Genomic DNA, 27,224 nt, shown 5'->3' on the forward strand with positions numbered 1-27,224 from the left:
AAACTCCCTAAAAAAATCTAAATTAAAAAAATGGCAAAAAAATGAAAATGAAAATGAAATGAAAATGAAATGAAAATGAAATGAAAATGAAATGAAAATGAAATGAAAATGAAATGAAAATGAAATATTTATTTTTCAAGTAGGCATATTACAATGCGCATATGAACGTCAAATAAAGCTACGCCGGCTCTAACCCTACGCCTCAGCCTCGAGAAGATTTCAGTCCCCCCTCAGTTGGGAGGGGGGTATCCACTATGGGACCGGCAAGAAATGCTCACTTAGGTCCCTTTGAAATTACAACCCCAGAAAAGATGACAGGTACAGATGTAGTGCGAAAAGCTTTGCCTTCGTATTTTTACGTAAACGTATACGTACGAACGCGTCATGCTATTTCAGTCAGTCTCACAACACGTACTGACACTGTCTGAACTAGCATAATAAATACGAAAGTTTCCGGAAAAATACGAAGGAAAAGCTTTTCGCACTATATCTGTATAGGGAACTTGACTGTAGTTAATATAATAGTTATTTGTTATACAAGGGGGCAAAGTTGTATTTTAACGCCGAGTGTGGAATTGAAAAACGAGCAAGTGAAAGCATTCTATAGTTGAACCACGAGCGAAGCGAGTGGTTCGAGAATAGAATCCTGAACTTGCGAGTTTTTTAACACACGAGAAGTAAAATACATTTGCACCCGAGTGTAACACAAAACTTTTCCCCTCACTATAGCGAGGAAACTACAACGCAAAAACTGCGTTTATCACTGCTTCCAGTAGTTTCACAGGTGGTAAATCATCTTTATTTCTAGATTCAACTACTTTTATCAATTTTAAAGCAGTTAATTTGACTTTATTCAAGGTCAAATTACTTTACTCACTAGTGGATAAAATGCGTTTTTACCCACTGGTATTAAAGGACAAAACACGTGTTTCCGAGCTAGTGAGGGGAAAAATATTTTATACCGTGCACGAAATAAAGCATCAGATCATTACCTATAAGGAAAACAGGGACTGAAGTTATTTTTAAAACCAATTTCTATTTTATAAGTCAGGTACAAATAAAGTAACAAAGTAACTGATAATAAAGTAACTGAGTTGTAAAGTAACTGGTAATAAAGTAACTGAGTTGACCGTGACGTCACTCAATTCGATTTCATATAAATTCCATATTAGCAAGTCATTCAAATTTGTTTTGACAGATTCTTAAAAAGAAGCTGATTTGACTAGGAGGCAAGTAGCCTATTCGTTTTTATGAATAGAGAGCTAAGTCTTTTTAAGTTCAATTTCTTCTCAAAACAAACCCGAATGCCCGACAGTCTAACGTAGTAAACAGCTTCGCTTATTGCTAATCTAATAGCCAACCTATAGAACATAGACAGACCTATCGTAAAACGAAGAGTTTCCACTGATTCCGCTTATCGCTAATCTAGTGGCCAACCTTTATGACTTATGGCATACCTATAGAACAGCACATAGGCCTCCGTATGGTCCAACATGGGAGCGGCTAGCGGGGAGACAGACTGGTCGTCGAAGGTGAACCAGCCTCGCGGATTTCGCGCCACGCAGGTGTAGTGGCCACCGCCCGCGGTGCCCGTGTGGCAGATCACAGCGCAGAGCGAGTAGCGGGTTATCTTTGACGTGCAGTCTGGAACAATGAGGTTTGCGTTAATTTTGTGAACATAAGCTCGTGCTGGAACCGCTTCAGGTGCAAGCAGAGCACTTCCGGCAGCCGGACCACGCCCGACAGCTTCACGCCATTACGGAGCTTGTTTCAACGGGGACCACTTCCGGTTGGGAAGCTTACTAGGTAGTTGTACTTGATAAAGAGGACTTTTGTAACTACCAACCTTTTTTAAATGATCATTGTTTCTAAGGAAACCACTTTTAAAGTGTGTTATAGTCCCCATAAAGCTATGTCATACTAGAGCCAGGTGTAAAAGTAGGCGTGATAGATAACTGTGTGTGTTTTAATTGTCAAATCAGGAATCCTTGAGTAATGTTTCATAAGTTGTTTTCCCCATAAAACTATGCCATACGAGAGTTAGCTAAAAACGTAGCCAGAGTACATGCTTTTTGTTCTTTTTTATCTTTATTAGTATAACGCTGCAATGTGTCTGATTTTAATTGGCAATTCAGAATATTATAGTATAGTAGTTTTACGTAGGTGTATTTTACCCATAATACTATGCCATACGGTAGCTAGCCACTGTAAAGTTGCCGTAATACGAACTTTCGGTTATAATTGTTTTTTTTTTGTACCTTTATGCGTGTAAGGCTGCATGTTGAGGTCGTGCAGCGGGAAGGAGACGCGCGCGGCCACCTTGGCGCTGAACATGAGCTCGTGCCGGAACCGCTTCAGGTGCACGCAGAGCACTTCCGGCAGCCGGACCACGCCCGACAGCTTCACGCCGTTGCGCAGCTTGTTGCAACGGGAATACTTCCGGTTGGGAAGCTTACTAGGTAATAGTTATACTTGATAAAGAGGACTTTTGTAACAACCAAGGACGACTGTTTTTAATTACCATAGAGTTTAAGGAAACCACTTTTAAAGTGTAATATAGTCCCCATAAAGCTATGCCATAGTAGAGCCAGGTGCGAACATAGTCATACATCAGTGTGACTATTTTCCATTTCCACTGAAATTTCTCGAACGATCTCGATGTGCATTTTCCCCACAAAATGATGCCATACGAGGGTTACCGAGAAACGTAGCCATAATACAATTATTTTGACAATTTGAATTCTATTTTGCTTTTATGTGTATAAAATTACAGCGTCTGTTAGATTTCAATTGACAATTCAGAATATTCTAGTAGTTTTACTTATGTGTATTTTCCCCAAAATACTATTCCATACGGGATCCTGGTAGTGAAGTAGCCATAATACGGACTTTTGGTTATTATAGTTAGTTTTCTCTACCTTTATGCAATATTTTTTATTACTTCTTTTTTTTTCACTTTTGTGTGTATAAGGCTGCAATGTGTCTGATTTTAATTGGCAATTCAGAATATTATAGTAGTTTTACTTATGTGTATTTTCCCCATGAGACGATCATGCGCGGATCCAGGGGGGGGTCATGACCCCCCCCTGGAGCCTAGGTTGGCCATACAAATAGACCACGTCCCCCCCGGGCCTGGGTCTTTATTACGTGACCCCCCCCTGGGCACGAAGCTGGATCCGTGATGGGAGACGATGCCATACGAGAGTTAGCTAGAAAAGTAGCTGATATACACACTTTTTGTCCATGAGCGCACCTACGTAGTTCCATGTTATGTTTTAACAGAGTTGATTCTACCTTTATGCGTGTAAGGCTGCATGTTGAGGTCGTGCAGCGGGAAGGAGACGCGCGCGGCCACCTTGGCGCTGAACATGAGCTCGTGCCGGAACCGCTTCAGGTGCACGCAGAGCACTTCCGGCAGCCGGACCACACCCGACAGCTTCACGCCGTTGCGCAGCTTGTTGCAACGGGAACAGCTAATAACAAGAGATATTGGGTTAGTAGAAACTTTTTTTTTTCGTGAAATAAATGTCATATAGGTACAAGGAAAAAGTATGTGTAGTCTATACATATAGTTTGCTTTTCTTCTTAGTACATCACCTTTTGTTTTCTCTCTGCACCATTTGTATTGAATCTCTGTTTGGCCCTATGGTTGTCTGGTAGAGAATGCCTTTTGGCATTAAGTCCGCCATTTGTACATTTTTGTGCAATAAAGTTTAAATAAATAAATAAAAAGTGACCAAGGCCTCCAAGTGTCCTGAGCTGGAATCGAACCGAATCCGTTTACCGGACGGATGCCTAAACCACTCGGCCATCGGATCACGAAAACAAGAAGCGAAAATATGTATTATGTTCAGTGTGCGTAGCAGAATGGCACAAACGCTCACGAAACGAAACGCTCGTAGATATCTATCTCTATCGCTCTTGCGTATTGGCGCGACGAGCCAGACTACCTTTCGCGGCGTTTCGTTTTCGTTTCGCGTCGCAGAAATGCCATTCGGCTACGTCACCTGAACCCCGTGAAAATTGTAGTTCCATTTCCTCAGGGCCAAGCAAAATAATTAAAATTCTGTTCAATAAATACAAACCTAAAAGTAGACCTTTGTAGAAAAATTAGCTCACACGCGTTGGGCTCCAGAAATCCTTTAAAAAGGTTTTTTTTATCGGCCTGGAGGGCACTGCAACGTACAGCGACTAACGGCCCAGCCACGACATTGGTCTAAGCGCGACAGCGGTGAGCGGCAGCCATACGTGCGAACGAAAAGTCCCATCGCTGTGTCTCGCTCCAATGTATGGCCGCCGCTCACCGCTGTCACGCTTAGACCAATGTCGTGGCTGAGCCGTTATGGTGGTCATGACCCTCAGTCATTAAGTTTCGACGAAGATTGTGGAATATTCAAGTGTTACTATACCTGTACATGTTGTCTCCTTTCAACTCGTCCGCGCTGAAGAAGGCAGCAAGGCAGTCTTGCAGAGAAACCACTGGCCCGTAGAACCAGGACCGAAGCCAGCTCAATATCCACCACATCTGCATACAAGCAAAGACATACATATATAACTCCGTATAGACAGATAAAGTCTAAGAAAAAAAAACCGGCCAAGAGCGTGTCGGGCCACGCTCAGTGTTGGGTTCCGTAGTTTTTCGTATTTTTCTCAAAAACTACTGAACCTATCAAGTTCAAAACAATTTTCCTAGAAAGTCTTTATAAAGTTCTACTTTTGTGATTTTTTTCATATTTTTGAAACATATGGTTCAAAAGTTAGAGGGGGGGGACGCACTTTTTTTTCCTTTAGGAGCGATTATTTCCGAAAATATTAATATTATCAAAAAACGATCTCAGTAAACCCTTATTCATTTTTAAATACCTATCCAACAATATATCACACGTTGGGCTTGGAATTAAAAAAAATATCAGCCCCCACTTTACATGTAAGGGGGGTACCCTAATAAAACATTTTTTTCCATTTTTTATTTTTGCACTTTGTTGGCGTGATTGATATACATATTGGTACCAAATTTCAGCTTTCTAGTGCTTACGGTTACTGAGATTATCCGCGGACGGACGGACGGACGGACGGCCAGACAGACATGGCGAAACTATAAGGGTTCCTAGTTGACTACGGAACCCTAAAAAGGTACGGTGGCCTAGGCGGCATTACACCTTTGGGGTACGTCGCGGGGGGCGTCGCGACATCTATTGACAAGTAGCAGTACTGATAATTTACGCTATTTGACGCGTGATTGACGTGTGATTGTCGCTAGATGTCACTTCAAATAACTTGCATTTACTGATGTATGGAGTTACAACTCTTCCGTTACTTATTTCTCTATGATTTATATACACCATGTTGTTTTTGTTTTCCGTTAAATTCGACACGTAGCTAGGTTCATTATCAGGAACCACCCTGTATATCACTTTTAGTTAAATTCACAAAAACAATTTTTTCATAATTGTCATATTGACTGTCAACTTGAATTTGTTAGTGTGTGAGACCCTTAAGAATAACATTCAAGTTAGAGGAATTGGTGAAGGTTGTCACATACGTGTTCAGTAATTATCTTTATTTTTTTAATAACTCGATAACCGTAACAGTGAAGACGCTAGTTACTTAGAGAAATTAATTGTATTTGATCTAAAGTACCTTCCCTTAAAGTTAACGGAATTCAATAAGAACTGGTTGTATAGGTTTGTTCAGTTACCCAAGATTCGTGGTCTGCTGGTAGGTGGTCGAGCGCGGGCTGCGAGCGCAACACCGCGAGGTGCTCTCGTGACGGTATCGGGAGGGACAGGTCTTGGAATGTTTCTACGCGCGTTGACACCTGCATTGGAAGCAACATGTTAATAACAGTGTGCGACGTTGAATATTGCTAACGAGAGTAAGTTGAATCGCGACAGACCCTTAAATACAATGTTTTTCATCACACTTGCAATATCTAAATATATAAAAGAAGAAGCTGACTGACTGACTGACTGACTGACTGACTGACTGACTGACATATCAACGCACAGCCGAAACCGCTGGTCCTAGAGATTTCAAATTTGGCACGTAGGTTTCTTATATAGTGTAGAGGAGCACTAAGAAAGGATTTCCCAAAATTCACCTCCTAAGGGGGTCAAATGGGGGTTCAAAGTTTGTATGGGGAAACAAGATTAGTTTGACTATTTTATTCGAAACTTCACAGGAAGATTCCTTACGACATATGACTGAATACGTGTTTCAGGTTTTTTGAAAATTTAACCCCTAAAAGGGTGAAAAGGGGGTGATAAAGTAAAAAAATCAATATGGGTATCGTTTTTATAGTTTATCGGGTCGCTGATCACGATAAATACAACGTTTTTAAAATCTAACGAGGCGGAAGTGAAATACCTTCTCCCCTGTTGTGGTGCAATGGGGTTTAAATATCAAAAAAATATATGAATAAAAGAAGATATTGACTGACTGACTGACATATCAACGCACAGCCGAAACCGCTGGTCCTAGAGATGTCGAATTTGGCACGTAGGTTCCTTATATAGTGTAGAGGAGCACTAAGAAAGGATTTTTCAAAATTCGTCTCCTAAGGGGGTTAAATGGGGGTTCAAAGTTTGTATGGGGAAACAATGTTAGTTTCACTGTTTTATTCGAAACTTCACAAGAGGGATCCTAAAAACATATGACTAAAGACGTGTTTCAGGTTTTTTGAAATCTAACCCCTGAAAGGGTGAAAAGGGGGTGATAAAGTCCAAAAACTAATATGGGTATCGTTTTTACGGTTTATTGGGTCGCTGATCACGATAAATACAACGTTTTTAAAATCTAACGAAGCGGAAGTGAAATACCTTCTCCCCTGTTGTAGTGCAATGGGGTTTAAATATCAAAAAATATATAAAAGAAGAAACTGACTGCCTGACTAACTGACATAATATATCAACACACAGCCGAAACATAGGTTCCTTATATGGCGTAGAGAAGCACTAAGAAAGGATTTTTCAAAATTCTCCTCTTAAAAGGGTGAAATGGGGGTTCAAAGTTTGTATGGGGAAACAAGATTAGTTTGACTATTTTATTCGAAACTTCATAGGAGGATTCCTAAAGACATATGACTAAATACATTTTTCAGGTTTTTTGAAAATTTTACCCCTAAAGGGGTGAAAAGGGGGTAAAGTCAAAAACACAATATGGGTATCGTTTTTATGGTTTATCGGGTCGCTGAACACGATAAATAGGTACAACGATTTTAAAATCTAATGAGGTGGAAAAGAAATTTTCTCCCCTGTTGTTGTGTCGGGGCCAGCCTGCGTATGGTTGGGTGGGGCAAACAGGAAATAGCAAGGCGACGAACAGGTCTGGTACCGACTACAAAAATAATTGATTTTTTTATAATTTGGATGTTTAGATTATTGCAATCCGATAAGAAATATGAATTCGAAGGTTTATTATTTTTGGCTTTTTAGTTTCTCCGTGTTTTGTAACACGCTTTTTTTGAAGGCGGTTTTATTTTTTATATGTTTACGTTTGCAATAAGTACCTATAAGCAAAATGGAAAAAATTGTAAGCGATAATGCAATGAAGTACTTTTTACCCTACCGACCATAGCGTCGAGATACTGGTTATGTGGGTTGTATGAAGTTTCCCCAGTATAAATATTTATATAGGTAAAATACAAACATATTCGTACCTACTACCTACGCTGTGGTCGCTGTGTAACAATTCTACAATAATTGCAAGAATTTCTTTTAAAACAATAGTAATATGTGTAAGGTTAAACCACTTTTTTGGCTGACTGTCAGCCAAAAAAGTGGTTTACCACTTTTCGATCAATAGAGTCGAAAAGTGGTAAACCACTTTCTTGGCTGACCGTACAGCAAATAGATCAGTTACAATGGCCCCCCAGTCGAGAATTGCCCCGCTTACATACAAAGAAACCTACGGATCCAAATGAAAATCTTATTTTTTGTAAACGTTTCAATAAGAATACTTTTATTACGCGGGCGAAGCCGCGGGTAAAAGCTAGTTAAATATATATTTATTTTTAATATATTTATATGCGGAATGCTCCATAAAAATATGTTGATATGTTTTTTTCTCTCATTTACTCAAAGGTTAACTGGAAGAGATCCCTTAAAGAGATAGGTTCGCCTTTGTATGCTATTTTTTAATGTGTTTTTGTACAATAAAGAGTTACTCACTACTACCACTACTACAAAATTCCACCTCCACTTTAGGGAAGTGAGGGGTTAGAAAAAGACTAAAAATAGCCTGTCACTATCCATCCCCTCAATTATTTCCACTTAAAAAATCACGTCAATTCGTTGCTCCGTTTTGCCGTGAAAGACGGACAAACAGACACACACTTTCCTATTTATAATAATAAGATGGAATATATGAAAAAAGCTAAATACGGTACTAGAAATTTCATAACTCCCTAAAGTCGCCGTCAATAGAATTTGTACACAATGTAAACAAAGCCTGTAGTCAAAAAATCCTTAATTTCCATTCTAACTCATCAGATACTGGCCAAATCTATGTGTTATTCAATCAATTCATATCTCATCATGATCCTCAACCTTTAACATAATAAAGTTGTGCTAGAATATTGATATTTTATAGAACGGTTTGTTTACATTGTTGACAATTTCTATTGACGGCGATTTTAAGAAGAACGATTAAATCCCCTGTACCCACCCCTGGCACTGGTCCCACCGCGAGCTAGTAAGCTATGAGCTATCGGCTATAAAAACGATAAGCACCTCCGTGCAAGTAGTTAAAAGAGACATACATAGCTTACCAGCTCACGGTGGGACCAGTGCCTTACATAAGTCCCCGCTGTGTTGCCAGTTCCTAGTCTACTAGAAATATTAAATGAGATTACAACATACCCGGTCACAGATGAGGCATTGCACGGAAGACAGCAGTTTTCCGTCGAACACGTCAGAAATGATGCTCCGATACCGCGCTGCGCCACCGTCGCCTCCACCGCTTTGTTTCTGTCCATTCACAATACATTAGCGCACTTACACACCAATAGTTATTTGTTATACAAGGGGGCAAAGTTGTATTTTAACGCCGAGTGTGGAATTGAAAAACGAGCAAATGAAAAGATTCTATAGTTGAACCACGAGCGAAGCGAGTTTTAAATACGAGAAGCTGAACTTGCGAGTTTTTTAACACACGAGAAATAAAATACATTTGAGTGTAACACAAAACTTTTCCCCTCACTATAGCGAGGAAACTACAACGCAAAAAATGCGTTTATCACTGCTTCCAGTAGTTCCACAGGTGGTAAATCATCTTTATTACTACATTCACCCACTGTTATCAATTTTGAAGCAGTTAATTTGACTTTATTCAAGGTCAAATTACTTTACCCACACTAGTGAAATTACTACTACTACTACTAATAATAATTACTACTAGGTAATTACTTTATCCACTAGGATAAAATGCGTTTTTACCCGCTGGTATTAAAGGACATAACACGTGTTTCCGAGCTAGTGAGGGGAAAAATAATTTGTCAACATCATCATAGATTAAATATTAAGAAGATCGTACCATCCCATACATTAAAATGCGACCGCCTAAGAACGCGCATACACTACACCACACATAAATGGCGCTACAAAAAAAATGCCTCATGAAATCCGCGACACTAAATCTTGCAGGCAATGTAAGTGCGATAGGGACGGCCTGATGTTTAATCGTTTATCGCGCGACCATGCTATCGGTGCTGGCAGGCAAGCACGGTCGCGCGATAGATGATAAAATATCAGGCCGTCCCTATCACACTATTTGTAAGTGCGATAGGCACGGCCCGATGTTTTATCATTTATCACGCTTGCCTGCCTGGACTATTGTAAATATGGAAATTGAAAAAACACGGACTTTTCTACATAAAATCATATTTACATTTAGTTAACCCTTGAAAATTCCTGTGTTAAAATTCCGAAATTAATAGTACATTTCGATACAAGTGCGAAAAAGAGGAAGTTCGAAACGAGTGGCGATAAATTAAAACACGACCGAAGGGAGTGTTTTAAATCGACACGAGTTACGAATTTCCTTTTCGCACGTGTATCAAACGACGTTTTTCAGTACAGATGGACCTCCGAAGTTTCAACCTGCCATATAATGAACAACTTCTCGCACTAGTGCGTAAAAAAAGCACCATCTGTACTGAAAAAAATCTTACGGTGGTTGGTGAACGGGTGGGTCAGGGGCGTCGCTAGCCCCTCTCGAGCAGGTCTCGTAACGGTCTTCAGCTTCGCTCGAACACGACAGTCGTATAGCTCCGTCTGACTCTAGCTACATAGAACAGACAAGGAGAGGTAGCTTACGGTGGGTGGTGAACGGGTGGGTCAGGGGCGTCGCTAGCCCCACTCGAGCAGGTCTCGTAACGGTCTTCAGCTTCGCTCGAACACGACAGTCATATAGCTCCGTCTCATTCTAGCTACATAGAACAGGCAAGGAGAGGTAGCTTACGGTGGGTGGTGAACGGGTGGGTCAGGGGCGTCGCTAGCCCCACTCGAGCAGGTCTCGTAACGATCTTCAGCTTCGATCGAACACGACAGTCATATAGCTCCGTCTCATTCTAGCTACATAGAACAGGAAAGGAGAGGTAGCTTACGGTGGGTGGTGAACGGGTGGGTCAGGGGCGTCGCTAGCCCCACTCGAGCAGGTCTCGTAACGGTCTTCAGCTTCGCTCGAACACGACAGTCATATAGCTCCGTCGGACTCTAGCTACATAGAACAGACAAGGAGAGGTAGCTTACGGCGGGTGGTGAACGGGTGGGTCAGGGGCGTCGCTAGCCCCACTCGAGCAGGTCTCGTAACGGTCTTCAGCTTCGCTCGAACACGACAGTCATATAGCTCCGTCTGACTCTAGCTACATTGAACAGACAAGGAGAGATAGCTTACGGTGGTTGGTGAACGGGTGGGTCAGGGGCGTCGCTAGCCCCACTCGAGCAGGTCTCGTAACGGTCTTCAGCTTCGCTCGAACACGACAGTCATATTTTTTTATTATTTATTTATTTATTTTTATTCATAATAATTAACACAGCATTACAGATAAACCAAAGCACTGTGAAAATACATATATGATCCCTATATATACATAACGGGAAAAAGTTGACATACAATAAACACTAATAAGGCACAGAAGAAGGACGAACATCCATCATCTCGCTGAACCTCAGACATTCATCACGTACAACCATCCATCTACTAGCAAACACATCACATTCAGGCGCTGATGCGAGGAGTAAATTCAAGCTGTGTAATGCTCGAACAAAAGGAGAGTTCCTTCTCGACACTGTTCGGGAACTTGGCACTGACAGAAGACAGCGGTTTCGAGGCCGAAACTCAAATTTAGACGGTATCGGGACAAGCAGCCGTACTACTTGTGGTGTCAATTCGACACAGTCAGAGTCACCGCGTAGGATGGTACAAATTGCAGTGAGAAGTGCCGAACTGCGTCTTACCTCGAGTGAGTTATATCCCAGCATTCCTAACAAAAATTTGGTGGGATAGAGAAATGGGTAATACCCGTACAATTTTCTGTATAGGAAGCGCAAGAAAACTTTCTGCACTTTTTCAAGTTGCAAGACATATGTTGTCTCGTAGGGACTCCAAACGACAGAGGCCGTCTCAAGTTTACTCCTCACTAAGGCGTTGTAGAGCAGCTTTATTGTATGTGAGTCAGTAAAATCCTTGGCACTTCGAATGACAAATCCTAACCTCCTGTAACAATTACGGGTCAATGCATTCAAGTGCTCATGGAAATTGAGACGAGAGTCTAGGATGACACCGAGATCACGAATAGAGCTAACACGAACTAAATTGTTTGAACCTAAAGTATATTCGTACATCAGTGGATTCCGAGCTCTACTAAAACTTATAACCGCGCATTTGGAGACATTAAATGAAAGTATATTTCTTACGCTCCACTCGTGCAGCAGATCAAGATCCTTTTGAAGAGATTCACAGTCTGAGATTTCTTGCACGCCATAAATCAACTTTAAGTCATCGGCATAAAGAAGGCATCTAGCGAATCTCGGAACGGATGCCAGGTCATTAATCATTATACCGAAGAGCAAAGGACCCAGCACCGATCCCTGACTGACTCCAGATCTAGTGTGGTAAGCGTTCGATATAAAGCAGCCGTGTTGCACATATTGGCTCCTATCGCGAAGATAACTAGCGAAGAAACGGAGCAGTTGCGGGGAAAAGCCTATATCGCACAACTTGCTCAATAGCACATCGTTATCCACGCGATCAAATGCTTTTTGAAAATCGAAGTACAACACGTCCGCTTGTATACCCCTGTCCATATGATCGGATACCGAGTCCGCCAAAGTTAGAAGATTCGACTCCACTGAGCGCCGAGGCCTAAAACCGTGCTGGGAATCGCTAAGGAAGGGCTTAACTTGAGGAGCTACGAGCGTATTCACGATGATCTCAAATACCTTAGCAATCGACGACAGAATGGCTATAGGTCGATAATCTTCGACGCAGGTTGAGTTACTAGTTTTAGGAATAGGTCGCACTCTTGTGACTTTCCAGTGATGCGGGTAAACTCCAGTACACAATGATGTGTTCAAAATGTGACATAAGGGTTCTATAAGCCACTCTTTACACCCTTTTAATATATAGGCCGGAACGTTATCAGGACCTGGGGAGCTACGCGGCTTTAAACGCTTTATAGCGGCTTCAATGTCAAGCGGAGATATAAGGCTTATATGAACGTAATTAGAATTACAAGTCAAGTCACTGCGAACAGTTTGCTCAAAGTCAAGGTTTGGAACATTTGACAAAAAGACAGAAGAAAAGAAGTCTGCGAAGGCCTGAGCTGCCTCCGTCCCTTCAAACTCATTCCCCTGGAAGGTTACTTGAGCCTCGAATCCTCCCTTGGCCTTTAGGTTTCCAACATGTTGCCAAAGCGCTTGAGGGTTGGACGCAAGCTTAAACTGCATGTTACCAATGTAGTCATCGTATGCACTTGTTAAACGAAGCTTAAGACTGGCCCTAAGCCTAGAGAAGCTGGAATATATAGACTCGTCTCCTGAACGTTTCCAATCTCTATGCAGTTTAGCCTTCATCTTAAGTCCCGCAATGATATCAGACGTAAACCAAACCGGGAAACGTTTACTAGGTTTATTAAATCTAGATTTCCGGGGTATACATACATCAAAAATGTTGTATAATATATCATAAAACATATCTACAGCCACGTTGGCATCACGAGTCTCAAGTAGGTCATGCCAGGACACCTTTGACAATAACAGGTAGATAAGTTCATAATTGCCTTTCGAAAAGTTCCAATCACGGCTTAAATCGACATTGCTGGCTTTTATGAAAGCAGACTTGTGTCCCGATCTCGTAAACGGTACGTCAATTTCCAGCGGTGGATGGTACGCGTCACGATGAGAGACGAGCCCGCCATCTTCCATCTCACAAACCTTCACACAACTCGAATCGCCACGCACCAGGACAACATCTAGCACTCCTCCAAATGCATTCGATACATCATTCGTCTCATTCAAGTTACAAACAGTTGTAAAATAACAGAAATAGCTTAAAATATTCACAGAAGAATAGGTCGGGTTTAGGTTTAAATCGCCGACAATTACCACAACACCCTTCAAGGAGTCAATAACAGATTCAACTTTGTGAAAAAAGCTCATATACACATCGTCAACAGACTTAGGAGGTATATATATAACACACACATAGCACAAAGTATGCTCCAGATAGAACGAGGCCCAGAGATCTTCGCCACCGGTCGTCTCAAGGTCCTGTCTGCGCTGTAGTTGAATACCTGGCCGTGCCGCCAACAGCACGCCTCCTCCTTGACGCCCTCCAGCACGATCCCTCCGGAGTACGCTCCACTCATTTTCGACCAGTTCTGAGTCCTCAACCGAATCAGACAGCCAGGATTCGGTAACCGCTACAATGTCGTTGTCGAGAGCAACAGTATTATGCCTAAAAGCCTTCAATTTTGTGTTGAGACCTCGAACATTTTGATACACAATGCTTACGGACGTGCTTGAAGAACGTTTGCGAGATATATTATGCCTGTTTTTGCTGGGCTTTTGCACCTTGTCGACGAAAGGACCACCTTTTAACTCTTGCGTTTTCAGGCCAAACATTTGCAGAAAGACACTTGTCATAGAACGCGGCGGGTATTCCTATTTTATAAGACTTGTAATTCCCTTTCGAGTTAAGTTCTTCGACCGTACAGGTTGCGTTTGGACACAAGGTCTGCAGATACTCTTGAACCTCGCCAGCCTCCGACACCATATTCCATAAATGTATGTGCTTTCGGAGTTCGACTGCTCGGAGAGACGTTATATCGGGACCTGCAGTGCAGCGTATTGAGGTAAGTCGTGGTTGTTTATTTACTGCGTCGTCTTTGACATTCCTAGACTTATCACTGCTACAGGGCTTACATTGGACATACTGCTTGCTACTGCCTGCAGACAACTGCTTATCATTGACGTTGTTTTGCAATAAATCATTCCTCGTAGCGACGTCACTGGCTGTTACGGTCTTAGTGAGGTTGTCTGCAAGAGATTCCTTTCTTGCCTTTTCCGCATTAGGTTCAGCGCTGATGTTGATGCTCGACAAGCAACGTGTTTCATTGCTGGCCTTCACAATCTCACTGTATGTGGTGGGTGGAGGCGGCGCGTTCTCAGACATGCTTTGAGCCTTGATCGTATTTTCAAGTCCGCACAGTTTCTCACTCACCGCATCCACTTTACTTGTACACATAGTGAGAGCAGAATGGAAGCGCTCGATTGTAGAGACTGCATCTGCTAGGCGCTCCGTCAAGTTTGTAATTTGTTCCCGAAGCAGTTTTATTTCAAGGTCGGGAGATATCGACACGGATTCGTCCTTGTCTAGGTAGCTAGGTAGGTAGGGCTCCGTCAAACCGCAGGAGACTGGGGCGGGTTTCCGTAGCGTCACATTTTTGCTACTTGTCGGGGTTCCCACAGGAGTTTCACTGTTATTACCGCCCTTTTTTGCGGCCGCGGCACATTCAGGACAGATCCAGGTTTGCTTCTGCCTCGGAAAGGTTTTTAAAGGTACAGTTATAATGGTACAACTTCCTGCAGTTTGCCGCCATACATTGCAAGAATTCTTCTCCTACTAACATCTCCGATTGGCACCCATTACAAATCATGCTGTTATTCAGTACCGAGTCCATGTTCGTAACGAGTATTCCCAGATGCTTGAAACAATAGGGCGTAGCAATGCGGCGTAGCTCGTAGCACGTAGCACTGGTTCGTAGTCGTATGTGGCGTAGCCGATGCGTTGTATTGTGACGTTACTCGCGGCTAGTAGCAAGCTATTTCGCCGCGGTGAGAACTCTCCTTCGTGGCTCGGTGGATCCAACAGCAAGCTGCTATGCGGGCGTCCCGGGTTCGATCCCCAGGAAATGAGAAACAAAAAGGCAAAAAGTCTCACCACGACAAACACCCCCGCCGAAGCACAGTTCCTACAAGCTATCTCACTCTAGTGCCGCCCACTGGGCGGAGTCGGCTCATAAGAACAGCTCAAGAGCAACAAGAAATCAGAAATTTAGACGTCAACCAATCACAAAAAAGAAAATAAACAAATTCAAATGAGGCGAAAGTCACCAAAAAACGCGTCCGCACTTAGCGAGTGAGCGGACGAGACTGCTCTAGCTCTGCTGCTAGACTGCTCTATAGCTCCGTCTGACTCTAGCTACATTGAACAGACAAGGAGAGATAGCTTACGGTGGTTGGTGAACAGGTGGGTCAGGGGCGTCGCTAGCCCCACTCGAGCAGGTCTCGTAACGGTCTTCAGCTTCGCTCGAACACGACAGTCATATAGCTCCGTCTGACTCTAGCTACATAGAACAAACAAGGATAGGTAGCTTACGGTGGGTGGTGAACGGGTGGGTCAGGGGCGTCGCTAGCCCCACTCGAGCAGGTCTCGTAACGGTCTTCAGCTTCGCTCGAACACGACAGTCATATAGCTCCGTCTGACTCTAGCTACATAGAACAAACAAGGATAGGTAGCTTACGGTGGGTGATGAACGGGTGGGTCAGGGGCGTCGCTAGCCCCACTCGAGCAGGTCTCGTAACGGTCTTCAGCTTCGCTCGAACACGACAGTCATATAGCTCCGTCTGACTCTAGCTACATAGAACAGACAAGGAGAGGTAGCTTACGGTGGGTGGTGAACGGGTGGGTCAGGGGCGTCGCTAGCCCCACTCGAGCAGGTCTCGTAACGGTCTTCAGCTTCGCTCGAACACGACAGTCATATAGCTCCGTCTGACTCTAGCTACATAGAACAGACAAGGAGAGGTAGCTTACGGTGGGTGGTGAACGGGTGGGTCAGGGGCGTCGCTAGCCCCACTCGAGCAGGTCTCGTAACGGTCTTCAGCATCGCTCGAACACGACAGTCATATAGCTCCGTCTGACTCTAGCTACATAGAACAGACAAGGAGAGGTAGCTTACGGTGGGTGGTGAACGGGTGGGTCAGGGGCGTCGCTAGCCCCACTCGAGCAGGTCTCGTAACGGTCTTCAGCATCGCTCGAACACGACAGTCATATAGCTCCGTCTGACTCTAGCTACATAGAACGGACAAGGAGAGGTAGCTTACGGTGGGTGGTGAACGGGTGGGTCAGGGGCGTCGCTAGCCCCACTCGAGCAGGTCTCGTAACGGTCTTCAGCTTCGCTTGAACACGACAGTCATATAGCTCCGTCTGACTCTAGCTACATAGAACAGACAAGGAGAGGTAGCTTACGGTGGGTGGTGAACGGGTGGGTCAGGGGCGTCGCTAGCCCCACTCGAGCAGGTCTCGTAACGGTCTTCAGCATCGCTCGAACACGACAGTCTTATAGCTCCGTCTGACTCTAGCTACATAGAACAGACAAGGAGAGGTAGCTTACGGTGGGTGGTGTACGGGTGGGTCAGGGGCGTCGCTAGCCCCACTCGAGCAGGTCTCGTAACGGTCTTCAGCTTCGCTCGAACACGACAATGACGATTCTGAACCCACGTCTCGTGATGACGACGCTAGAGCTGTCAAATAAGAATTTTAATATATAATCTTGTTGACATGGATTTTAAATATAAAAATATATATATATATATATATATATATATATAGGACATTCTTACACAGATTGACTGAGCCCCACGGTAAGCTCAAGACGGCTTGTGTTGTGTTGACTCAGGAACAAATATCTGTGCTCATCACACAAATAAATGCCCTTACCGGGATTCGAACCCGGGACCGCGGCGTAGCAGGCAGGGTCACTACCGACTACGCCAAACCGGTCGTCGGTGGATTTTGAAGTTCGACATGGTAGTCGTTTTTAGGATTTTCGTGGCTCGCCATTAGAAGTAAACTTTGTAATTGCTAAAAACGTACCTAAACGAATAGTCAGGTATATTCATTAGAACCAGGCCCCGTAGCCGATATAGTCTATAATTGACAACGTTTCAAAATTTTCAATGTCCCTAAATCGAAAACCTTTTCGAGATATACGCCTGTAGATCACAAAAATATCTTTTTAGGGTTCCGTAGTCAACTAGGAATCCTTATAGTTTCGCCATGTCTGTCTGTCCGCCCGTCCGTCCGTCCGTCCGTCCGTCCGCGGATAATCTCAGTAACCGTTAGCACTAGAAAGCTGAAATTTGGTACAAATATGTATATTAATCACGCCGACAAAGTGCAAAAATAAAAAAATGTAAAAATGTTTCATTAGGGTATACCCCCCCTACACGTAAAGTGGGGACTGATAGTTTTTTTCATTCCAACCCCAACGTGTGATATATTGTTGGATAGGTATTTAAAAATGAATAAGGGTTTACTAAAATCGTTTTTTGATAATATTAATATTTTCGGAAATAATCGCTCCTAAAGGAAAAAAAAGTCTGTCCCCGGCCGAACTTTAGAATCATATGTTTAAAAAATATGAAAAAAAAATCACAAAAGTAGAACTTTCACAAAAGTAGGACTTTATAATGACTTTCTAGGAAAATTGTTTTGAAATTAATAGGTTCAGTAGTTTTTGAGAAAAATACATAAAACTACGGAACCCTACACTGAGCGTGGCCCGACACGCTCTTGGCCGGTTTTTTTAATTTTATTTCCAAATTTCTGTTAAATATTCTTAAAAATAGTTTAAAGGGGAAGTGACGTTACCTAGTTGATTCAGACTATAAAGAGCTGCCACTATAACCAAAAAAATCTTCCGGTTGGGATGTCACTTGAGTTTGACTGTGACACTTATCACCGCTCGTAGTATGGAGATTAGAGGTAAGGAGCGAAAGCTTTATAAGTATCAGAAGTGCACATATAAAACCATAGATAGGCGGCGCTGCAATTGCAGGTACATAAAGGTTTGACACGTCACTTTTCGACTGTTCTACTTTGACAGATTTCCTTCCTTATACTTTACATTCCATAGCTCGTAGTTATTCAATATTTGGTGACAGTGACACTTGCCAGTCAGACATCTCGGACTGTTTAAGCTGACTGTTAAAACTATTTTTTAGGAATTATTTTGTCGTTTTCTTAGGTGTATGAAACAGCACATGTGACGTCATAAAGCTGTGTCTTGACGTTTGTAACTTACGCTCTTTCTGCTCGAAGTAGTAATAAAATGGGATTTTCGCGTTAAAATAGCAGTTTTTTTGTAAATAAAAAAAATACGTGTATCTTTTATTATCGAGTTCTTTCTAACCAAACAATCAAAAGTAGTACTCAAAAATATGGAATGTTGTCAATTTAATCCATACTAATATTATAAATGGGAAAGTGTGTGTGTCTGTTTGTTTGTCCGTCTTTCACGGCAAAACGGAGCGACGAATTGACGTGATTTTTTAAGTGGAGATAGTTGAAGGGATGGAGAGTGGCATAGGCTACTTTTTGTCTCTTTCTAACGCGAGCGAAGCCGCGGGCAAAAGCTAGTATTAGATAACAGAAACAAATTATAAGTGCAGAAGAAATAATAACAGTAAACTCACGGTTCTGGTGATGTGTTTGTACAGAGTAAGCGGTTTGCTGCGTTCCCGCGAAGCTCGCTGACCGTCGATGCCTGTTCACAGTTTCTGACTGCCCTACCCTGTAGGAAATAAAATAATAACGTCATTATAAAGACATTGCGGAAATGGTCTATGAAATCTTAGATCAAATTAAACTATTTTCTCATAAAGCCCCAAGCCAAGCTCTCGGTAACAGGCTACTTGCCTCCTAGTCAAATCAAAATCAGCTTTTAAGAACTGTCAAAACGAATTTGAACGACTTGCTAATATGGAATTTATATTAAATAAAATTGAGTGACGTCACGGTCAACTCAGTTATTTTTTTTATATATTTTTACCTGACTTATTAAATAGAAATTGGATTTAAAAATAACTTCTGTCCATGTTTTTTGTATAATTATCTGATGCTTTATTTTTATACTACGTCGGTGACAAACAAGCGTACGGTCCGCCTGATGTAAAGCGGCCACCGTAACCTATGGACGTCTGCAAATCAAACAGTGTCACATGCGCGTTGCCACCCCATTAGAAACTTGTACATTCCCTTTTGCTTTATTTTGTGAATGGTATAAAATAGTTTATTTTAACTACAGTCAAGTTCCCTATTGTGTAATATACTTGAAAATTTCGACCCTTGCGTTCGTGTACCGATGGCCGAGTGGTTGAGGCATCCGTCCGGTTAACGGAGTACGCTGGTTCGAATCCAGCTTAGAACACTTGGAGGCATTGGTAATTTTTTCTTTGTATATGACATTTATATGTTTATGGTCTATGAACTTGCTTTCTGGCCGAAAACTAATGTTCTGTTTCTACTTTATTGGGAGGGCAACGGGCTGAAAGTTGATAAATAAATATTGGGGACACCTTACACAGATCAAGTTAGCCCCAAACTAAGCATAGCTTGTACTATGGGTGCTAAGCGACGATATACATACTTAAATAGATAAATACATACTTATATACATAGAAAACATCCATGACAGGAACAAATATCTGTGCTCATCACACAAATAAATGCCCTTACCAAATTCGAACCCAGGACCGCGGCTTAGCAGGCAAGGTCACTACCGACTGAGCCAGACCGGTCGTCAGATGTTTTTAGGTATAGAAGCAGATTTACCTGAGGTGCGGGTCAGTCCTGTCGCTGTATGTGGAGGGCGCGGGCGAATTCCGGCGCATGCGCGCGAACAGGGGCGCGTCGCTCGCTGTAACAATCATAGTTTTATTTTCTTTATTGGAGAAATAAACAGGAATAAATGTACATAAAACATAATATTCAAGTGGGTGTAGGTAAACATTCATCTTTTTTTTTTTGGATTTGGAAATTTTTATGTGTTTTCCACTTAGAATCGTAAGCTCTTTCAATCCTAATAGGAGAAAAAAAGTGTCCCAAGGTTTTTTACCATTCCGTTACTATTTTTTCATACATTTTGTATGGCGGTAACGGAATGGAAGAAATGTATGGAAATCTTGGGACATTTTTTTTTCTCCTATCAGGATCGAAAGAGCTCTCGATTTTGAGTATGAACTTTGAAAAAAAATGGCCCGTCTACCCCCTTAAAAGTTCTCACTAAAACATATGGGTTATAAAATACTTAACACTACACTAACATTAACAGTATTCTAAACTAAAATTTAAATATTTATAGTTATATTCTTCTTCTCGTGTCGATGGTTTATTTTTTTTTCATATTAAGCGGGACTGGCCGCGACGACGGCCGCGAGACATATGGGCATTTTCAGAATTTGGGACCCCCAATTAGCGTCAGTTGTTAACAAAAATTAACTCGCTGTCAGTTTTGAGACAATTAAGCATAAAATCTGTCTAAAAAATTTAGACATTCGGCGTCAATATTTACTTGTTAAACGGGCAACGAACGGCGCAGTGTATTGTATAACATCTACCGCGGAATGGAATAGGTATCGAGACAAACCTTATTGGTTTAAGGCTGCTTTCAAAAAAAACGTCAAAATAATGTAAAATTGATAGTTTTAGTCGGTGAAATACTACACTTTCCGTTATCCAATAGATTTATTTAATTCAAATTTCAGTTAGAGCATCTTATTATCTTGATTTTTATAAGACTGGATTTTTGAAAACTAAGTCACTAAATTAATTATGAATTTTTCTCCAATGCACGTTTAGAAAAACTCACGTATAGAGCTGAATTAGTCGATCTTATTTGTAAAATTTGGACAATTTTGATTACTAAAACAGGTAAATTTATAATTCGTATACCTTGTACTACAAACTTCTCAGACTACATTTTTATTTTAATGTTTCAAATAAGAGTAAACGAGGCTAAGAAAAATCAATTTTTTTCAGAAATTACCTAAAATTAAGTGGCAATTTCTCTGAAAAACTACATCACATCGAAAAAGTTTTTGTTTTTAATTAATCTGAAACGTTTACTTAAATTGCTGTTATGCCTTAGTGATTATAAATTGCTATTATTTATTTTTGGCAATTTTTTGAAAACGAGCCTTCACCGGTACAATTATTGCCACTTTTGGACATTTTCTCATATTTTGTTAGACCAAGTAGAAAAAGTCCTATAATGTGATATATATTTGTAAACTACTCGCAAAGCCCTTTAATTTGATACCACACACGGTATAATCAAGCGCTCGGTTGCGATTTTAATGTTTTTCACAAGAAAGCCCTCTTAACGATACCATGTAAATTAATTAGAGATTTATGTTTGTAATTACCTAAAATAAATAAAATAATAATAAATAGTGTCACCGCGGTGAAACAAGCCATAGGTCTGGATTTTAAACGAATTCGCTTGTGAGATCAATACTGGCGTTTTGCACGACGTTTGGTTGTTTTCAAATGTTACGCTTCGACGATTTACTGGGGGGTTACCATGACGTACTAAAGACGTCCAGTTTAGGTTGAGAGAAAGGGACACAGCTATAGCAGTTACATAGCTCCGTCCCTTTAGCACGTCATGGTAACCCCCCTGATATCTACTAAGTGCATTTTTTATAATAATTTCGAAAAAGAAAAACCCACCTCCAGACGAAGCAGCCCGACGTCTTACATGTACATTCCTGCTCTCTTGGTGGTCGCCATCCGCATCTGTGCCCAGTTTATCTTCTGGCATACTGTCCCATACCTAAACACAATTCATTCTTGATTTAAAAACTTAGTAAGTGCATAGAGGTATACGTAAGGGAAGAGTTGTAGGCTCCATACATGAGTAATTGCGGGTTATTTGTATAGGCACAGTTATAGTGACATCTAGCGACAATCACGCGTAAACTAGCGTAAATTATCAGTACTGCTAATAAAACAACGTACAAGGCGAAATCTGCGATTTTTTTGTGGCAGATAGCACCTTGTACGTTGGTGGGTAAGGTGCAATTTTCTGAAAAAAAAAAATTGCAGTTTGCACCCTATACGTTGTTGTCGTCGGACTTGTCAATAGATGTCGCGACGAACGAAGAGTCTAATGCTCACCAATTTTAAGCTAATATTGCAATAGTATTAATCAGTAAATCTGTTTTAAATTCCTTCTGCTTGTAATATAAGTTGTAAACTGTTCTAATATGAAATTTTGGCAGACGAGACACTGTTAACACCTAGTATCGAGTAGTGGTACAGATAATTCACGCTATTTGACGCGTGATTGACGTTTGATTGTCGCTAGATGTCAGTATAACTATGCCTATACAAATAACTCGCATTTACTGGTATGGTGTTACAACTCTTCCCTTACTTATTTCTCTATGATAAGATTGATAAGTGAAAACAACAAACCGTAGCATAATTTTGTGATAATCAAGGGTTTAAAACCAGATTCAAATTTTATTAATCTTCGACGACCGGTCTGGCGCAGTCGGTAGTGAACCTGCCTGCTGCGCCGCGGTCCCGGGTTCGAATCCCGGTAAGGGCATTTATTTGTGTTATGAGCACAGATATTTTGTTCCTGAGTCATGGATGTTTTCTATGTATATATGTATTTATATATTATATATATCGTTGTACCCACAACACAAGCCTTCTTGAGCTTACCGTGGGCCTCAGTCAATCTGTGTAAAAATGTCCTATAATATTTATTATTTTATTTTATTTATTTTATTAATAATTAATTTATAGCTGAATAGTTATTTATGTGACTGGCTCATAGTGAGAGGCATTGAAACATACATACATACAAACAGTCACGCCTGTATCCCATAAAGGGGTAGGCAGAGCACATGAAACTACTAAAGCTTCAGTGCTCTTGGCGAATAAGGGGTTGAAAGAAAACGAAACTGTGGTATTGCAGTGACAGGTTGCCAGCCTCTCGCCTACGTCACAATTTAACCCATATCCCATAGTCGCCTTCTACGACACCCACGGGAAGAAAGGGGGTGGTGAAATTCTTAACCCGTCACCACACAGGCAAATTGAAACATGAGTGTTGTTTTTATTATGTTAAAATAGCTTTTGCAAATTGAAAATTGCAGAATGCTCCGTACAAACTTCCAACCCCTATTTTATGGAAGTAGGGGGTTAGAAAGAGATAAAAAGTAGCATATGTCACTCTCCATCCCTTCAACTATCTCCAGTTAAAAATCACGTCAATTCGTCGCTCCGTTTTGCCGTGAAAGACGGACAAACAAACAGACACACACACTTTCCCCTTTATAATATTACTATGGACTATGGATAACATTATCTATATCCATATATTTGCTTCAGTTCAGAATAACACTAATAATAATAAATAAATAAATATTGGGGACACCTTACACAGATCAACTTAGCCCCAAACTAGGGGCGGCTCACTCCGCGATTCTATCGCCGCGCTACAAGTACATCCTGGCGGCCGCGAGTTCGCGGCCTACTCAGGGGTGGCGCGCGTTCTCACGGAATGCACGTTCGCACTTTCTATTGTTACTTTACGTCGCGAGGTTTTTTTAAGCGATGTCCGCGTGTGGAATGGCTAATAATACTTAGTTAAATAGACATATTGAATAAAATAAATACCATAAGACATTCTTACTTAGATCTACTACTGATTAAGTCCCACGGAAAAGTTCAATAAGGCTTGTGATGTTCGAACTTGAACAAAAATATATAAATACAGTATATAAACCTAGAAAGTACCCAAGACTTGAATATAATAGTATAACATTTTATGTGAGTATTGTGAGTATTAATTCGTTTGGATCCATTGGTAACCCTATCACAGGACGCCGCGCACGTGCGGCTCGTTTCTTTGTAAGAATTTTGTAGGTATTTAAAAAGGCGGCATTTCGTGAACATCAAAGCAGTGGGCCTTCTGTACTTGTACTATTATATATTCTGTGCCCAAACTAAGCAAAGCTTGTACTATGGGTGCTAAGCGACGATATACATAAATAGATAAATACCTACATATTTATATACATAGAAAACAGCTATGACTCAGGAACAAACAAAGACATATATAACTCCGTATAGACAGATTAAGTCTAAGAAGAAAACGTACCTCAGTACTATACAGAAAAAGGTACGGTGTACGAGGGGTGATCCAAAAGTAATGATAACTGAATACTTTTTGCATCGGATTAAAATAAATAGGTATGCCGTTACTGTCCACAAAGACTCCTTAGTAAATAAAAAAAAATAAAAATAAAAAATATGTATCTGTCAGAGAGTTGCATTTGTTTTTTCACGAGCAGTCGGAACAATATCGCAAAAATGGAGAAAACTGAGGTGAGAGCGGTTATTAACTACTTCTGTTTGAAAAAAATGTGTACTAAAGATATATACGCTGAATTAGTGGGAACACTGGGGGAGTCCGCTCCGCCGTATTCTACAGTGGCACGCTGGTCAAAGGAGTTTAACTTGGGAAGAACATCCACTCAAGATGAACACCGCGAAGGCCGTCCATCTGTCGCCCTTACTGGAGAAAACGTAAAAAAATTAATGATCTCGTTTTAACAGATAGAAGGATGACTATCAGGCATCTAGTTGAGCTCACAGGCATCTCGTATGGCAGCATTCAAAGAATCTTAACTGATGAATTACATATGAAAAAAGTCTCCGCTCGTTGGGTGCCTAGAATGTTAACGGCTGAACAAAAGAAAATACGTTGTGAGATTTCGAAGTCTAATCTTGAAAAATTTCAAACTGATCCCGAAACATTTTTGCGTCGGTTTGTAACCATGGACGAGTCTTGGATCCATCATTTCGATCCTGAGACCAAACAGCAATCCATGACCTGGAAGCGAGCGTCGTCCCCTACACCGAAGAAATTCAAGGTAGCAAGCTCCGCTGGTAAGGTCATGGCTTCAGTGTTTTGGGATGCTGAGGGAGTCATAATGATCGAATACCTGGAAAAGGGAACCACTATTACGGGCTCCTACTACGCTGACCAAATACGCAGATTGAGAGAGGCAATCAAAGAAAAGCGGCGGGGTAAACTTCGAGCTGGCATCCTGTTTCACCAGGACAACGCACCGCCCCACAAGGCCGGTGTTGCGATGGCTGCCATCCGTGATTCAGGGTTCGAATTGCTGGAACACCCCCATATTCGCCAGACCTAGCCCCCAGCGACTTTTATCTCTTTCCACGGCTGAAGGAAGATCTTAGAGGCAACAAATTTTTGAATGATGGCGAGGTAATGGCCGCTGTGGAGGCATTTTTGGAGGGTCAAGAAAAAGATTTTTTTTTTTAAAGGAATTCGTAGTCTGGAGAAACGATGGTCCAAGTGTGTAGACTTGGAAGGAGATTACGTAGAAAAATAAATTATTTTATTAAACATTTTATGTGTCTTTCATACTGATTATCATTACTTTTGGATCACCCCTCGTATTACACCTTTGGGGTACGCTCAGCTAGGTGGCGCTAATATTAATATTTGACGTTTTAAAACATATCAAGCTAAGAATATGGGCCAAATTGTAAAAACGGAGGTTCAAAAGTTTTAAGCCTGTGTCAAGAGATGGCACTATGCACTGTACTTACACATTTTAATTCGACAGTAACTCTCTATAATGCTCGATCCTCTTTGGGAACAAATATCTGTGCTCATCACACAAACAAATGACCTTACCGGGATTCGAATCCCGGACTTAGCAGGCAGGGTCACTAACCAACTGAGCCAGACCGGTCATCCGATGAACTTACCGGTTCCTTCAACTCCTCATGCAGCTGATCCATGAAACAGCGTAGGAACTCCTGCGTGTCATGCTGCTGGTATCCTCGGAACATCGGGTGCACATTTCTAATGCCATATATGATTCCGTTCGGCACGATATATCCCCTGGTTTTCATGATCCACATTTCTTTTACTAGTTTTTGGTATGCTCTGTAACAAATAAAATGTTTATCATTGGATATAGATAAAGAAAAGTTAATACATAAAGAGTTGAATGAGGTTTTTTAAAGGAATAGGCTAGTTTCCTACTAGTCAAATCAGCCTCTTTTTAAGAACTGTCAAAACCGTTTGCTCATATCAAAGACATACAGGGTGGGGCCTGTAACAAAGGCGAAGAATTGAACTGTAGGCTATTCTCCTTATACTGATCAACATTTGTTCAGTGACTTTTAAAAATTATGAAGTCTTAAAATTTTTAATTTTTCATACAAAATAAATATTAGCTTCAATGTACGCCATTATTGTTGTCATTGACGTTGTCTGTCACACTTTAGACTTAACAGAATTCGCAATACATTACCTCTTAGAAAAAACTTTCAAGGGTGATAAAAATCAAAATACAAGTTATTTTTAAAAGTCGCCGAACAAATGTTGATCAGTATAAGGAGAATAGCCTAGAGTTCAATTCTTCGCCTTTGTTACAGGCCCCACTCTGTATATAACTCCGTATAGACAGATAAAAACGTACCTCAGTACCATACAGAAAAAGGTACGGTTGCCTAGATGGCATTACACCTTTGGGGTACGCTCAGCTAGATGGCGCTAACATTAATAATTGACATTTTAAAACATATCAAGCTAAGAATATGGGCCAAATTGTCAAAACTGAGGTTCAAAAATTCTAAGCCTGAGTCAAGAGATGGCAGTCTATGCACTGTGATTACACATTTTACTTCGACAGTAACTCTCTATAATACTCGATCCTCCGATAAGAAAAACATGGACAGTAGTTATTTATAAATTTTATTTCTTTTTTAATAAGTTGGTTGATGACTTGCACATGCATACATAGATAATCAAATCATATCGGAGTGTTCCCGCCTAGGTATGAGGCCTGACCCCGTAGCCGAACGGCATGTCTACGACGCAA

General features: G+C 41.3%; 1 protein-coding gene across 4 annotated transcripts in view; it reads right to left on the reverse strand.

Annotated features, from left to right (window-relative positions):
* LOC125237700 (ubiquitin carboxyl-terminal hydrolase 20) overlaps positions 1-27,224 on the reverse strand; it is a 55,041-nt gene that overhangs the window by 16,806 nt on the left and 11,011 nt on the right. For all 4 annotated transcript variants that reach the window (XM_048144852.1, XM_048144856.1, XM_048144853.1 and 1 more), the window contains 10 exons: positions 26,104-26,284; positions 22,015-22,117; positions 20,116-20,200; positions 18,978-19,075; positions 16,895-17,024; positions 8,859-8,967; positions 5,699-5,818; positions 4,410-4,525; positions 3,295-3,473; positions 1,458-1,644 (listed from right to left, as the gene is read on the reverse strand). In XM_048144852.1, the coding sequence (XP_048000809.1) occupies positions 1,458-1,644; positions 3,295-3,473; positions 4,410-4,525; positions 5,699-5,818; positions 8,859-8,967; positions 16,895-17,024; positions 18,978-19,075; positions 20,116-20,200; positions 22,015-22,117; positions 26,104-26,284 (1,308 nt within the window). The remainder of the gene's footprint in view (positions 1-1,457; positions 1,645-3,294; positions 3,474-4,409; positions 4,526-5,698; positions 5,819-8,858; positions 8,968-16,894; positions 17,025-18,977; positions 19,076-20,115; positions 20,201-22,014; positions 22,118-26,103; positions 26,285-27,224) is intronic.

This window comes from Leguminivora glycinivorella, chromosome 22, assembly GCF_023078275.1.
Source record: "Leguminivora glycinivorella isolate SPB_JAAS2020 chromosome 22, LegGlyc_1.1, whole genome shotgun sequence".
Lineage (NCBI taxonomy): Eukaryota > Metazoa > Arthropoda > Insecta > Lepidoptera > Tortricidae > Leguminivora > Leguminivora glycinivorella.